At 38.0% G+C, this 16,330-nt stretch overlaps 1 protein-coding gene across 2 annotated transcripts in view; it reads right to left on the bottom strand.

Moving 5' to 3' along the window:
• Positions 1-16,330, bottom strand: part of VCAN (versican) — a 113,666-nt gene that overhangs the window by 30,326 nt on the left and 67,010 nt on the right. For both annotated transcript variants that reach the window (XM_026866583.1, XM_026866584.1), the window contains exon 8: positions 1,490-7,003. In XM_026866583.1, coding sequence (XP_026722384.1) covers positions 1,490-7,003 — 5,514 coding nt within the window. The remainder of the gene's footprint in view (positions 1-1,489; positions 7,004-16,330) is intronic.

The following is a 16,330-nucleotide window of genomic DNA, read 5'->3' as shown; positions in this document are numbered from 1 at the left end:
AATCCTCAGCTGTGATGGGAGTTGTTATTTAAATAACTTTTCCTTGCAGAGCTTTGTGCCTTCTAGTGATGTTTATTTCAACTGAGTTTAGACATTTGAATTCGATTTAATGCCTAGGAGCAATAACTCACACAAACAAGTACGCACTAGATAACCATTTCTAAGTATTAACTTCTCAGAATTAGAGGGAAATCATGAAGACAGTCCTTCTGGGATAGAGGTAGAAAGCCCTGGCTTTGAAAACTTATAAAAATGGCGAGTTCTGTAACCTAAGTTCATTCACAGATATTAAAAAAGTTTAAATATTTGGTTACATGTTTCCAGAAGAGCCTGACTATGGTTTATGAAATAAAAGATAACTAACATCTATTTCATCCTTGCAAATTCGACATTCAGAGAAGTCTTCTTAACATACCAACTTCCCTGTCTAGTCACTGGAAAGCCGAAGTTTCAGTGGAAAGCCTCCAGGAGAAAATCTGTCCACAAAAGCTTGGGATTGTAATTAAATGGGCAGGATCTTGCTTTGGAGGTTTTGAAAAGAGTCTGATCACATGCATAAAATAGGGTGCTTGTTTTAGGACTGCTTCACTGAAAGTACTGAAAGTGAGGATATGTTAAACACCTAATGATGTTTATTGTATGTTTACTGTCTGTTTGTCCTCCTGCTGACTGGATATTTTCCCAGAAATATTTTCAAATTTACAGTTACTTGAATTATTGGAGGAAAAATAATAGAAAACCCTATAAAATTAAGTCAGTTCTGTTCTTTCCTCAGCTATATCTAGACAAAATATGAAGTGATGCTATCCATACTGACTCTACCTGTATCATCTGTGTATTTGGTGAAATGGTGCCTAACCATCATTATGTAAAAGAAAATACTGTGGTAAATGAATCTACCGAAAAGATCTGCAATTTATAAGAGACACACGTTGTATTAACCACTTAAAGCTACAGACAGACTGAAAAGATGAAGTCTTGTTTTTCTTTTGTCTGGAGAGCTACCTTGTAGGTTAAGAGAAGTTAAATTTTATACAAAATTTTCATCTTAAAATGCGCACTTGTTCTGCTCCCTCAGTCAACAGCAGCATGTTATAAAACAACCCTACCTATAATCCAATTGTGTAAGTGCCGACACAGAAAAGCTGTAAAGTTATCCGTTGGAAATTGAAAAATTAAATAATTACAGCTGAATTCTATACCACAATCAATTACCTTCCTGTCTTTTAGAACTGGCTGGTCACCTCAAGTCTGATCCAGAGCTCCACGATGCAAACACTCAGGAAAAGTCACTGAGCTTGAGTTTTGGTACCCCATCCTCCTTCATTTTGTAGGGGTTACCATCATGCTGATTTCAAGGCTTGAGGCTCACGAGTTCTGTTGTTATTTCACATGGTGCTCTGATTATCACACCTCTTATCAGAGTTAAGACACACATTTACAAGTATCACAACAAACATATACAACAGTGATCATATTTGGAAGTTACCTGGAATTTGCACTGCTGTGCCTTCAACTGAACCCACACTGGTGCCAATCAGGAAATCTGATCCATTAGTGACTTCCGGAAGGGAAAATGATGAAGTTACAAGTTCAATAGTATTTGGCTCCTCAGAACTCATCGTTGATGGCTCATTTCGATATGGACTGTTTCCAGGGTCAGCGCTGTTTGTTGCAATGTTAGAAGAAATTGTTGTGATTTCCTCTCGACCAAGCAAAGTTGATTGTGTTTCTGTGCTTCTATCCAAAGGTTGTGAAGATGAAGCTAGCATTGTAACTGCTTCCTGGTCAGGTTTCAATACTTCACTTTCAATACTATTAGGTGAATCTGAAACAGGAGTGGAAAAAAGCCATGGGATCTCTCCTGTAGTACTCCTGTCATCTTCTTGATGGGGGTTGTTGACTCTCCCAGAGGAAGCTTCAGCTTCCATTGTGCTAACTTTTGGAGCATCTGTGCTCACTCTTTCTCCAAAATTCAGAAAATCAGTAGGCAAGACATGTATTGAGGGAGAATCTCCAGAAACAGTAGCTTCTTCCTCAACAGCCAAATCAGTTACAGAGGTTTCTGTCTCCTCTATCCTGTCTGTTACAAGTCTATTAAAGTGAGGAGTACTTTCAGTAGTTGAGCTTTCTGAAATAGGCTTGAGAGAAAACTCCAGCAGAGAAGACTCTGTTCTGTCGAGAAGGTCTGTGGTGGGTGGCTTGTATGTTGCCGCAATATCAGAACTAACCTCTTTGAAGGTTCCTTCTGATGAATGATTGGGCTGATCTAAATCCTTTGATGATGATGTACTTGGAACGATTACCTCGGGATACTCAGATACTCCATTAACTAACTGAACAGTTACAGAGGATTTAGGAGTCTGAGGTACAGAATAGAAGCTCACTGAATCTGTTTCTTCATACTCTGCTGATGCTGATTTTGTGTTTGTGTATATTGTAGGATCCTTTCCTTCATTCCTGCTAGTTGATACAGTTGTCAGTTGTGATGTATGCTGTGTGGTGACGGTACTCACATCAAAAATGTCAGTTGTCAAAGCCTCTTCTGTCTCGGTAGTTAAAACTGGTGTAAGAGAAGGAAACACAGACTGCTTATCATCCAGTTCATCCTGGCCCATTCCAGAAAAAACAGAGACAGAGAATGTTTCACTTTGATCTGCTATTACTCGATTGTTGGATGAAGTATTCAGCTCGTAGGTGTCTTCTGTTGTACTTGTTACAACATGTTTAGACTCATGAGGCACATGAGGGCTCACCAGTGATGGTACCGTAGGAAGGAAAATGCCTAGTTCAGAGAGTTCAGTAGTGATGAGAGTTTCTGTTGCAAATGTCATAGCATTCCCTGAAGGCAAATCCTTGACATCTGATTTTGGTCTGTGCCCAGCTGTTACTGATTCACTACTTGGCTGACTGGAAGTGGTCAAAGACAGACTATCACCAGATCCATGTGTCTTCTCTTTGGTGATGGAAAATTTAGGTGTTGAATCATATTTCTCCCCTTCAGCTGTCATACTATCATCACCACCATATGTTGATTGTAAGACTGAATTTGGCATTGTCTGCACACTTATTATATCTTCAGGCATTGATTTTGAGTGATCCATGTCTATAATAGTTGTTTCTTCCGAAGGGATTTGAAGTCGTTCTTCAATTAGTGTAATATCACCATAGACAGAAACATTCAATATAACACTTCTTTTATCATCAATCATGGGAATAATTTTCTCATATATCCCGGTATCGCTTGTTAGTTCTTCTGATGTAGCTGTCTTTGGCTGAACAGCAGATGGATGTGCCATGATCTCTGTTTCTTCTGTAAAAAGGGATGCTAGTTCTGTGATCACAGTCTGTGATCCATCTATTGGTGTCTCTGTCGTCATAACTTCAGAATAAATTTCCCCAGGAACACTAGATGAAGCATTTAGTTCCACTTTTGACACAGAGGGTACTGACAAATGAGTAAACATATCAGGAGAAGAGGAATCCAAAACACCAACCCAGCCAGATCCTTCTCCAGAACTTTCAGTTAATACTCTGCCTGGCATTTTTGTTGCTGATGCTACAGGTGATTCTTGTGTTTCAAGATTAGGAGTTCCATTTAGTATGACAGAAACAGGAGTAACACCATCTTTAATCAGCAAATGTGAAGTTTCCTCCTGAGAAACAACTTTAGAAGCAGCTGTTGTCATATCTGTTTCATTTTCTCCTCTTCTATAGTTAGTTTCCTTATTGTGAGGTTCTTCAGTCACAACAAAGTAATGTGTCATCTCTTTAACCTCTTTAGAGCTGAAGCTTCTGGAACTCTCTTCTGCTAAAGCTGGGGAACTGGTGATCACTGAGCTGGGGAACTGATCTTCTGTTTCTGACAGCAGCTCAGTTACAGCACTTGTGACTTCTTCATTAACTTCAGCATTTGATTCAGTGCTTTCTCTTTCAAAGCCTTGCGGCTTGTCAGTTGAAAGTTTGGGTCTCATACTTGCAGGATGAGAAGTTTGAAGACTTGAAGTACTCATGGTTTCTTCGACAGACAATGTCGCTACAGAAGGAATAACAGCAAGCTCGTCTCCCGATCCTTGTCCTGAAAATAATGGATCACCAATGGGCTCATTACTTGTTAGCCTTTCTTCTTTAGGTGTCAGGAGTGACCTGGGAATATCTTTTGTAGGGAGAATATTTTGCACCAACTCCTCCTGTTGCTCTACATCTGTAACTGAAGAGCTTATGTATGTCCTTTCAATATTTGCAGGCTCAGTTACTCTGTCGTGATTAAATGACAAGAGTATTTTTTTAACAGATTCAGTTTCTAATTCCTTTTCTTCTGAATAAGGACTGACAGTTGGAACATTTAAAAATCCCAGATGTTCATGGTTAGCCTGTGTATTTTTAAAGAATGAGTCTGTTGTTGTTTCTTCAGAAGATTCTATAGCTTTTGGTGAAATTTCCCCTGGCCTGTCTTCCCCAGAATGTGTACCATTCACCAAATGAATCTTTGTAGAAAAAGCTCTCACTGTCAGTTCATCAATTGTTTTCTCTTCCATTCCTATGTCTGTTACAGTCCTCAGTGTCGTTATTTCCTGTTCAGTCCTTGTGACTAACTCATCAGTAGTGAAGGCATGATCCTTAGATGGTGTGCTCACAACTTTTTCGTCATACTTCTCTTGTGTTTCTGGTCTACCAGTGGGTGAAACTGCTGGTTTTGCAAAAGATTCCATGAATGTGTCTGCTTCTCCAGATCCCTGGTCAATAAATGAGAAATTACTTCCAAGTATTTCTTCAGTAGGTCCATTAGACATTAGTCTTGTGTCACTGCTGTCACCTTTGAATTCTTCTCCAGAGCCATGCTCAATCAGGAGAATCTTGCCTACTGAGACAGTTGAAGAACTAGGTTTTGCGTTTTTGCTTTCTGCAGATTCAGCTACTGCTTTTGTACTGCCAGTCCCTTGTGTCACCATGATGTCATGAGGACTGTTACTAACCACTGATTCTGGAGATGATGTGACCTCACTTGTTTCTAAATCTTCAGTTTTAACTCCTGGTGAAACATGAAATATGAACTCTTTTGTAGAATCAGGACTAGATTTTACTTCAGAAGGAATTATGTAAGTTGGTTCTGTTTCCTGGCTTTGTTCTCCGGGTTTTCCTGTACTAAACACATCCTGGGACATCTGAGTTGCTACTCCAGACTCCTTAGCCAAGCCATCTGATCCAGTACTTGAAACTGATATTGCTGATTCATCTGTTCTTGCATGTTCTGCATACTCTGTTGTTGCATTCATCAGTGAAGCATCATCTATGCTGTAAACTTTTCCTTCGTGCTTTTCTGTCTGTGTTTCAGTGACAGGCCTTAACGGAACTGAAGTCAAAGTAGCAGACTCAATGATAACATCTATGTCTCCAGACCCTGAATCAACAAACGGGGAGTCAGTACTTACCACTTTTCTTGTGGGACCCCCTGAAAATATGTCTACTGGTTCTTCTGCTGATCCTTCATTTATAAAAAGCTTCTTCTCTCTCAAGAAAGGAATGGTGGTGACTTTTTTCGTTTCAGAAGTTATGGCACCTGTTACCGGTACTGTTTTTCTGAGCAGGGTGGGCTCTTGACTTACAGTTCTGACTTCATTAGTAGTGCTCCCAAATTCATTCAACTCCAAATTTCCCTCTGTGCCAGTAGCTGAATTTTCCTGACTTGAATAAACAGTGGTCTGTATTTCTTTTTCAACTTCAGTACTCTTTTCAGTTACAAAAGAGCTGGCAAGTACTTCTTGCATAATAAACTCAGATACAGAAGTGGTGGCAACAGTTACTTCAGAACTTTGATCAAAAGCAGAATAGAGAGTACTTATTCCACTGGGTAAAGCAGAGGTAATTCCTGAAGTGGTTACAGAAATTTCTGTTGGCAGTACTGCGCCAGAGCCCAAAGAAACATCTTGCATTGAAAGTGTTTCTGCTACTGCTGTTTCTGTTGTCGTGGCTGAAGTTACAGCGATGTCCTCTTCTACATCTCCAGAGCCTTCTAGAACTATAAAAGAAGCAGCACTCACCTCAGGCTTTGCTGTATGATTACTTGTTTCCAGAAGATTTTCAACAGGGGAATTTGCATTAAGTTTAACAGTTGATTTATAATGATCTCCTGGAGCAGGGGTTGCCTCTTCTGGAATGAGATCTTTCACAGCTATGCCTACTGTAGCAGTATTAAAAACTGCATCCAGAGAAGCAGTTACAGCAGAATTTTCCACAGTAAATGCATCAGGAGCAGAAGTTACACCAGAATTTTTTCCATCATTTTCCTTTCTTGACATTGTCACAATTTCTGAGAAGATAGAGCTGGATAAATCAGATTCAGTGGTCCCATCTCCAGAAGCTTCATTAGTAATCAAAAGCAAGTGGTTTGTAGCTTTAGTAGAATTCTCCTCGGTTCCATGCCATGTTATGGTCTCTTCATTTTTTTGCAGAGACTGCTCAAATGAAGATGTAATGGCTATTGATTTATCTGTTGTGGCAACTTCTGACTCACCACTGTAAACAGGTTCTAACATTGCAACATCTGCTGTTGGCTGTGTAACTTCAAACACCCCTGTTACTTCTCCAGCTTTGCTTGGTTGCATAGTACCAGAAGCTTCAGTTTCAGCTATTATAAATGTGTTTGTTTCATTAATTTGAGAAAAGGTTACATTTTTGGAATGTGCAACGCTTTCAATTTGGTCACTTCTCGCTTCCTCAGCTTTTGTGCTCTTAGGTGCACTAGTAACTTGTTGCTTTCCATTGATGAACTGCAAAGCTGGAGGAGTAGTAACATCAGTAGTATTTTCACAGTCATCTTCTTCATCAAACTCTATAAAGTCTGGAAAGAAAGGATCCAGTATTATATATTCAGATGAATCCTGCACAGAGTCTGAAGTACAGGGTTCAGTCTGAGTTGATTCTGCATCAATGTGGGGTTCATCTATTGCATGAGGAAGCATGTGGCGATTGAACAGATCCAAAAATTCATTCACCGGATGATCTGAAAAAAAAAGAGAGCTTTTCATAATCCCTAAGTGACAGTAATGGTTGTGCATTATAGTAGACATATGAAGTACAAAGCAATCCATCAGAGAAAAAACAAACAAACCAAAACAAAGTAAAATTCAAAAGTAAACAGTAAATTCAGAGTATTCTTCTATTGATACAAAGTTAAATGCTGCCACAGTGTTTGACTTGCTAGTTGAAGCCTTTGTGTGTATTGAACAAATTTATTATGTAGTAGAGTCGATTGCCATGTGTGTTTAGTCCCAAACCCACACCTGAGCTAACTTATCCTACATTATTCAGCAGAGATAAGAAATGGACAAGATGAAAAAAATTTTTAGACCAAAAATTTCTGGTCCCAACTTGGAGCAACTATTTCCATGGATCTGAGATGCTAGAAAACCATTACCAGAAATTGAACTTAGACAAAGCTGAGCAAGGCAAAGTCTAAAATAAAACAGGACATGTAGAATATGCCTCTGCATCTCCATTTATTCTCAGTATAGAGTAATTCAGATTACTAGGAACACCATAAAAACTACACCAATTGCTCTATTCTTTATACTTGGACTGTAGGTCAATAAATTCTCGCTTTACAAAGTTGTTGCTATTTGGCATTATAAAGCATTATGAACCAAATAAGAAACAAATCCAAGATTCAAAAATCAATCACCATTCAGACAATAACATAAATAAAGTCCAGTTTTCTTCAGTTTACCACTCTCTTTGAATTATTATACACATTCCCACAGATCGCAAACCTCTCAAATTTTTGTCTAGATGGCCAAGCAGATAGAGGAGGAAGAAAGTTCAAAGTAGACAAGGCTTTAACTGCAGAAACCCTTGTGAATTCCTCTAAGATTTAGAATCCCAAGTTCCATAGACACTTTTTAAATGTGACCTCTCAGCACAAACATTACTTCAAACCTTCTGTTCCAGACAATAGATGCTACCCTAATTAAAAAAAAAAAAAAACAAAGGGATACCACAGACTCAGGAAAAGGCAGAAATTTAGGCATGGCCAGCTGACCTGGAGCTGAAAACTTTGTGCTGAAATCTTATTCCATGAATTTATCTTTATTTTGAGTCTGTGTTTATAACCGTTTTGTCCAAAGCAGAACTACTGTTTGCTGGTATAAACTGGTGTACCCAATAGAAGTTTGTCTACATCTGCCAGTAGAGGATAAGAACCAACATACAGGATTCCTGTCTTACAGTGCTGTCAGCAATGATTGCTCCGCAAAGAACATTTGCAGGTATTCTGGCATACCCAGTATATGATAGAACACATTTTTTAAGTAAATCTTCCTCATTAAAACTAAAAATGTGAGAACCTGACCGGTAAAGTATTTCATTAGATTGAAATAATTCCTCTGCATGTGAACATCATTTAACCTCTATGACTACTGAGTCCTCAGAGATAATCAGGTGGTCCTTCTGTAAGAGAATATATTAAATCACATTAAACTGATGCAGAGCACTGTGAAAAGCTTGTGATTTATTTTTCTAAACCTCCAGCTGTAAAGTAAATGGCAATTTCAAATCTGTTTTATAAAGAACATATAAAAAGGTGCCCAGAATCTGAGGTTTTGATCTAATTGTTAAACAACTTGGTAACAATTAAGATGCATGCTAGCCTTACAGAGAATAAATCACCCTCATCATTGTGTATTTCCACTGAAATATTTAGATTGTACAGCACTAATCTCAGTGTTCCCGATGCAACAAAAAAAGAGGTTGTTTTTAACCTAATTTCTGCCTGGCTATTCCATACTGCCCCAATAAAGCCCGGCGCTTACTCTGTCCTGTGACAGCACTATTAGATGGCTACAGAACTGAAACTCCTTCTGTCTCCCTCACGTATGCTTGTGGGGAGTTGTTTTACGCAATGCTTGTAAAGGGAAAATTTCTACCTGTTCCTTCCTCCATCAGGTTAGAAATATTTTCAGAGGCTGCCTGATGCCACCGAAAAACATATGTTCTGCAGCTATTTAGAGTCTTCCCAGGTCTCCCTTTCAAATTTTATTCAAACAGAAGAGTGAGAGTTTAGTTATTATTTGTCCAAGATTTGCAATATGGGGTGAAGAAGCATGTCTAACGTTACTTTCAAAACGCAGACATTTTAGCAAACAGCAACACTAATCATACTGAGGAATCACATTTTCATAAAAGTAGAAACTCTGATCAACACAGAATTGTACACATTCTTTCCAAAACTGTGAATGCAATACATGGGAATTCAATAACTGAAAGGGGAATGTTAAGTCAAAGCTGCTAGGGAGCTTTGAGAGTTTTGGATTCTCAATAAATTCACTATAAAATAACCATACCAACACATAGAACCTAAGAATTACATATAGAAAGGTCCACAGGCAAGAAAGGTGGCTTGTACTGTCTGCACAGCATAAGAAGGAATACGTATAAATAACCTGGTATATAGACTAATGTGGCATAAGGATTAATTATGTTTTTTTACACAGCTGTTAGGATTGTGTGCACAAAGCCTGTAGCATGCTTTTGCACAGAACTACACATTAAAAAAATTACAAAACCTGGATGGGACTGGATAGGCTGTAATTTATAGGAGGGTACCATGACTAACAAGTTCTGACCAGTGTATTATTTTTGTAGCAGTGCACACCTGGGAGTCCCTCAGATTACTAGCTCACGCTAAATCATTTATGGTAGGTAATAAATTTAATGAACAACATCTGTTCCAAATTCACCTAGAAGATATATACAAAATCTTACATATGCAAAGATCTCTATCAGATCTTACTTTTACTTTGTTAGCTTTTTCAAGATCTCACATGCCACAAAGATCCACATAAAATAACCTTAGTTAAAGGTATGATATTCCAATAATAAACTGTCAGGAGGCTCTTTCATTAAATACTAGAAGTTTTTGTAATGTTTTTTTTCCCAAGAAAAAAAATTAACCAGCTTTTAGGAAAATAGTAAAGAATCCAAATGATTTTTTTTTTTTTTTTTTTAAATTAGAATTTATTCTCTATTCTAGAGCTCTGATTATTCAATGCCAGCAATCAAGTTGCCAATGCTTAGGGTTAGGATGTATGGAAAATTCTCTTAAACCTAAGAGATAGTAAATAATCTACATTACAATATAATTCATATAACATATAACCTTGTCCTCTCAGAGTAAGAAAGACACCAGGATAAAAATCTAAGTGCTACCATAAAATATGAATATAGGAGGAAAATGTCTTATCTGTTGAACTGGTTTGTTAGACCCCTGAGGCAGGCACATGAACTCTTGCTATAGTTTTAAACTGTCTAGATGTAGCTGACATATGTTGCCCCTATTTATGTTCATGTCCATTCCAGCTGCAGGCAGAGACATACAGACCTGAGACTATTAATAAGAGACAAAACAAGGACTTTAAAGGAAAGGAGTTTGGGTCCTAATTATGTTTATCAATAGCTCATACATTATCATGGCAAACAAGTCAAAAGGAACAGTCATTCAAAGAAGTGTTTTGTTACTAGTCCTCCAAGAAAAAGAAAGTGAAAACAGGTAGCTAAGAGCAGTAAAAAGCAAGGGTTGTCAGTTTAGACTGCCAATCTAAACAAGTCCTAAAGGAGATTTATCAGTAAAGCCTCTTATAGAGGAAAGTGATGAGGTATGCACTGAAATAGAGATGGAATAGATAGACGGATGAGTGTATATGCAGCCTAGGGTGCTTCTTAATCCATTTAATATGTCTGGATGGTTTAAATTACCTATGGAATACGCATCTATCTCAGTAACAGTCAACTATGTGTAAGAAATGGAAATCCCTCTGGGTTTTTAGCCACAAGAGGACTTGACTGCTACTACCTATAGTCACAGAGCGACTGAGGTGGCATTAATTTCTATTACAACCCTCTTAATGACCATTGGTTCTAAATTCACATTAATTTTTCACTCAATCAAATATAAAAGTTGCCTCTATGCTACTGATGGACAAGCTAACTTGTGCACATACAAAAAATGTGTAACACATAGTAACATTTTTTCTTGAGAAGATTTTTAATATTCTGCAAAGAACCCTAAAGGGCTTTTCCAAGATAGTTTCTGAGCGACCAGGCAATAAAAAGCATTTCCTCTCTCAGAAACCTTCAGCTAAGTAGCTGAAGAAGAATTAATAGAGAATTAAATAGAAAACAGATTCTGATGCTTTCCAAACTTCCAAAACCCGAAATATTTCATTCAGAAAACTTATGGATTTAGCATGGTTTTGTGAAGTCTCATACAAAGTAGGACTGTTAACATCTAATCTGGTATCCTGCAGATAACAATTTCACCTATAAATTCCTGCAATCTGTCCATTTATTGCTTTAGAGCAACATGCTGAGTTTTTTCTGAGAAGGAATAGAGTTGAGTCTTTTGTTGAACGACTAGAGGTTTGAGAATCCCATGAAATTCACAGAGAGATTCATAAAATGTCCTATGAACTTTGAATCAGTCCCTATATTTTGATTAGAATAGACCTAAAAAGAAAAAAAAGAAAAAGAAAAAAAAGAAAAAACAAACAAACAAACAAACAAAAACAAAAAAACGACCAAAACTATTTTGGCCTGTTTGTTTCAAAAGCATGTGTTTTGTTGCATAATGTGACAGTATCACTAACACCATAATGTTCACTACCAAGAACCTATATCCACAAGACAGGCTAGCATGAAAAAATAAATTTGCATTAGTCAAATTTCTTCCTGCATTTCGTAGCCAGAAAATTTTGGTTTTGGCTTCAATAGAATTATATCAGCATGAATTCAGACCATAGTATGACTAAAATGTCATTAAAATATTGTATATATGTGCTTTTGCATCAAATTTCTGCAAATGTAACTGTCAGCAACTGTGAAAAATGTGGTAACTTGGAACAAAAATCAAAAATGTTTGGCTAGGGAAGAAAAGCAATAAACAATTTATTTTAAGATAAACATTGAGAAAATCTAGGGGGTTTCCCTCCTGTGTGTACTGGATAACTACTCTGTTTTCCATGTTAAGTCACCTTGCTTCTTATCCACAGATATGTACTCTACATTTATTTTTATATGCCTCCTCTTCTTTATTACAGTTGGTCTGCAGGGTACCATGGTCACCACCTCCTGCAGAACACTCCCATCACACACAAGACGATAAAGTGGCATTCCCTGGCAAGAGTCTTAAACGTCACGTCCAACTGATTGGAGGCTCTGCGATCAATTTCAGAGGTGTGCGGGACTAGAACCAGGGGACAAGCAAAAGACTGGACACCTAGCAGTTAGTACAATGGTTCATGTTGTCGTGGAAGAACAACCATCAGCTTAGGCTGGCTGTTAAATGACAGCTCAAGTCAGATGTCTCGAGCTTCATAACAGTTATTGATCAGAACCTTACTCATTCAAAAAAGTCACTGAGGGAACAGATTGTAAAAATATGCAACGGAAAAGCACTCCTGACGGCAATGAGGACTGAAGGCAGACACATGAATATTTATCTTCTCATTTTTGTACATCCATAGAATTTGCTGCCAATTGACACTGCTATGAAAGGCAGATCCAAGCAGAAAATCCACAGAATATTTCAGTAAACACGCACATTGTGTTTGATTAAGAGTCTTTGAATAACCTAAAAGAATGGCTTTAATATGTTATCTCAAAATCCCTGAACACTTGTGGGACGCTCCTGACAGATTTGCAAAGGTGGCCAAGAGTGAACCCACAGCCAGCAGACTTAAATTCAGCCAACAGGTGTCTCCACTTCATCTGGAAAATATTTAGGAGTCCTCAAAGTAGATGTTCAAAATGGTTTGTTTAAACCCCTGGAAGTCCAGTATAGTCTCATATCTGGGCCTGGGAGAGGATCTAGCATGAGGAAAGACTTAAACAGCTTTATGTCATTTATTGACTCCCCTGAACCTCAGCTCTGCCAGGGACCAGATCTGAAGTCTGGGTGGATTCAAGTAGTTTTATGACTACAGCTTGCTGAATCTCTTCCAGTGAAACAAAACTCAACCCATTCCACAGGAATCTGTCAGTCTTACTGAATATATTTTAAGTGCATATTGTAGAAATAAGGAAGTGATCTGATAAGGTGCCCCCCATACAAAAAAGAAAAAAACAACCTATATTTTTTGTTTCAAAACCCTTGTATTTAGGGGTTTTTCTCCCCTTTAAAATATTCCATTTAAATTGAAACAAAAAGCTTCAATTTTACAGAAATAAAACATTCTGATAACATCTTTTGGGCCATTTTGTTTCATAGAAAAGGGATTTTTTTTAAAAAAAATTGTTCTTTTCATCTCATTTCAAAAGAAATATGATTTTGAAATACAGACGTTTCCTGCTGAAGGAAAATTCCAAGTGTCAGCCTTCGGTACATGCAATTCCTCTAACTTGTGCCATCTTGTAATATCATTAACCTACCTAAGCACGGTCAAAGTGCAACAGTGCTTCAGGCATACCCCATCTCCCCTGTCAGGAAAAGGTGGGAATACTGCCAAGGTGCTGGTCTAAGGTGTTAAAGAAACATGGCTACTATTATACACACCTAAGTAAAAGACAACAAAGAAAGGTCCAGAAATAATTAGATTTTTGATTATTTTAATCCTTCTACCTCACATTAACATGACTAGTATGTATGATGAGGTCTAGTAAAATCCAGTTCTTGATTACTGTTCAGTCTAAATAAACAAAAGATTTTATTTAGTTCACTTAAAAATGTTCCCCAGCTGGATATACATTTCTAAAAGTTTTGTTAGCTTTGGCTCCCTTTAGAAATGCTTAAGGATATAGGGCATGTTTCAATAGGTTGGGTTGGGTTGTTTTTTTTTTAACCTTCTAAATTTTATCAAAATTTATGTTTTGTTCTCCCTCTGACATTTAAAAGAGAAGTTTGCATTTTTTAAATCTCAGCAGCAGTAAAAAAAAAAAATAAATTAACAAACTGTATATAAATTGACCCTGCATAAACATCTCAACTACTCAAGTGAATTTCTGGAAGAAAGTATTTGAAAATAATAATTTTTGCACAGCTGGCTGTAGGAGTTGAAAGTAATTCAAGGTGGGTGGTCAGTCTTGCCTACTCAAATTCACTTACCCAGTCTGCTTTACCGTATTTGTGTGTCTCTGTTTCTGTGCAAGATACAGCCCTGTTGAAAACCTGAGTATCAATTGCTGGCATGTTACTAAACTGCAGCCCTTTTACAGCTATACCATTCCCCTAACCTCCATCTTGACAGAGTTGTTGGCTATGACCAGAAACACCTGTGGAAAGTGGATGTCACTTATGTGGACATCTGTTTTGCACAGGGCTCTGGCCTGCATGGATGTGCTTAGACACCCCTGCCAAATTTTAAAGTAATAGACATGATGATGCAAAAACCATGTCAGAAATAAAGGAACCATTTTATTATAAAAGCATATCACGGAGCCTTCTGGCAATCACTGGCGTTTCCTTCAGCCTCATTGCTTCCTGTGTTCCCCTCCTGACACAGTGGTAAACTTTTTAAGAAAAAACAGATTGAGTAAAATGTCAAGTAGTTAAAAATGGCAACCTTGCAGTGTCAAGTGTAAGCTCTAGCAAGTTCAGGATACAGTTCCCTGGATAATGACTGAATATTTGTCATACAATATTCTAAGGACAACTATTCCCACTGCCTTTCTACTCCAATATGTCATTAACAAAATGACACTCCAGTCAGTGGTGTCTCCTCCTGAGCAGTCCCTGACATGAGCAACCTTCCAATGACAAAATTTTACTTACTGCCTACAGAGAAGACAATTCTAAAACTCTGCAGGGCTAAACAACACAAAACCAAACAACTGGCAAGTAATAAATCATTATCTCCAGCTGAATTCCTAAACAAAGCAAAAAGTCAGACTGTGCCGTCACATGGTATCTGGATTAGCTGGTCTGTCTGGAGATGATAGATAGAAGGATAGAAGGATAGAAGGATAGATAGATAGATAGATAGATAGATAGATAGATAGATAGATAGATAGATAGATAGAAGGATAGATAGATAGATAGATTAGATAGATAGATAGATAGATAGATAGATAGATGATAGATAGATAGATAGATAGATAGATAGATAGATAGATAGATAGATAGATAGACAGACAGATAGATAGACAGACAGACAGATGGATGCGTGCATGCATGCATAAAAGTCCAACTCCACAGGACAGCTCACCAGTTCAGGAAGTAAACAGAAGACCTGGCTACGAAGGAAAGCAACTGCTCACCAACACAACTTTAGCATTGATATCATGTCTGGTATTCCATGACTGAGGCGGAAACAGTGAAATATGAACAGGTCTTGCCCTTTCCCGGCCCACTTCATTGCCATTCCTTTATTACACTTACACCAGGGCAACCTCAAATGCTTCTGCCATTACACAGAAAGACCAAGAAGGAATGAGTTCTGGCCCTACTAACATGGTAAGAGTGTCCCCTCCCAGAATAACCAAAAATTACTTATGGCAACAAAAATTTGGGGCAAGAGTCAAAGCTACAATGCTGAAGCAGAAGTCCACCATTTGACTGCTCCCGTGGCTGCTCAGATGTGAATAGGCCTGGCTTTAGGAGCAAACTGACAGTATACTCCTTAATGTGGCAGTTCTGGAAAAAGAAAGTAAAATTTAGTGTAGAAGTAATAAAGGTTGGTTTACATAATAAGATGTGCTAAATTTTACTTTCTTAATCAAAGCATTTTTTCTCAAAGGATGAATTTTATGTGGTCAAAATAAAACCAGAAAATATTCTGATGTTCAAGTTCTAAGACAGGCAGAAGTGTTTATATATGTGGCTGTATATTGATGAGAAAAGGAAGGAAGAAAGGAAAGAAAGGAAAGAAGGGAAGTAAGGAAGAAAGAAGGAATGAAAGGAAGAAAGACAGAAATGAAAAAGGCATAAGGAATGAGAAGGAGAGAGAAAGAGAGAAAGAGAGAGAGAGAAAGAGAGAGAAAGAGAGAAAGAGAGAGAGAAAGAGAGAAAGAGAGAGAGTAAGAGAGAAAGAGAGAAAGAGAGAAAGAGAGAAAGAGAGAAAGAGAGAAAGAGAGAGAGAAAGAGAGAAAGAGAGAAAGAGAGAAAGGGAGAAAGAGAGAAAGAGAGAGAGAAAGGAAAGAGGAAGAGGGGAAGGAAGAGGGGAAGGAAGAGAGGAAGGAAGAGGGAAAGGAAGAGAGGAAGGGAGGAAGGAAGGGAGGAAGGAAGGGAGGAAGGAAGAGAGGAAGAGAGGAAGGAAGAGAGGAAGGAAGAGAGGAAGGAAGAGAGGAAGGAAGAGAGGAAGAGAGGAAGGAAGAGAGGAAGAGAGGAAGGAAGAGAGGAAGGAAG

Source organism: Athene cunicularia, assembly GCF_003259725.1.
Source record: "Athene cunicularia isolate RWA chromosome Z unlocalized genomic scaffold, athCun1 chrZ_part3, whole genome shotgun sequence".
In the NCBI taxonomy this organism is placed as follows: domain Eukaryota; kingdom Metazoa; phylum Chordata; class Aves; order Strigiformes; family Strigidae; genus Athene; species Athene cunicularia.
This window is presented reverse-complemented; position numbering and strand designations above follow the sequence as displayed.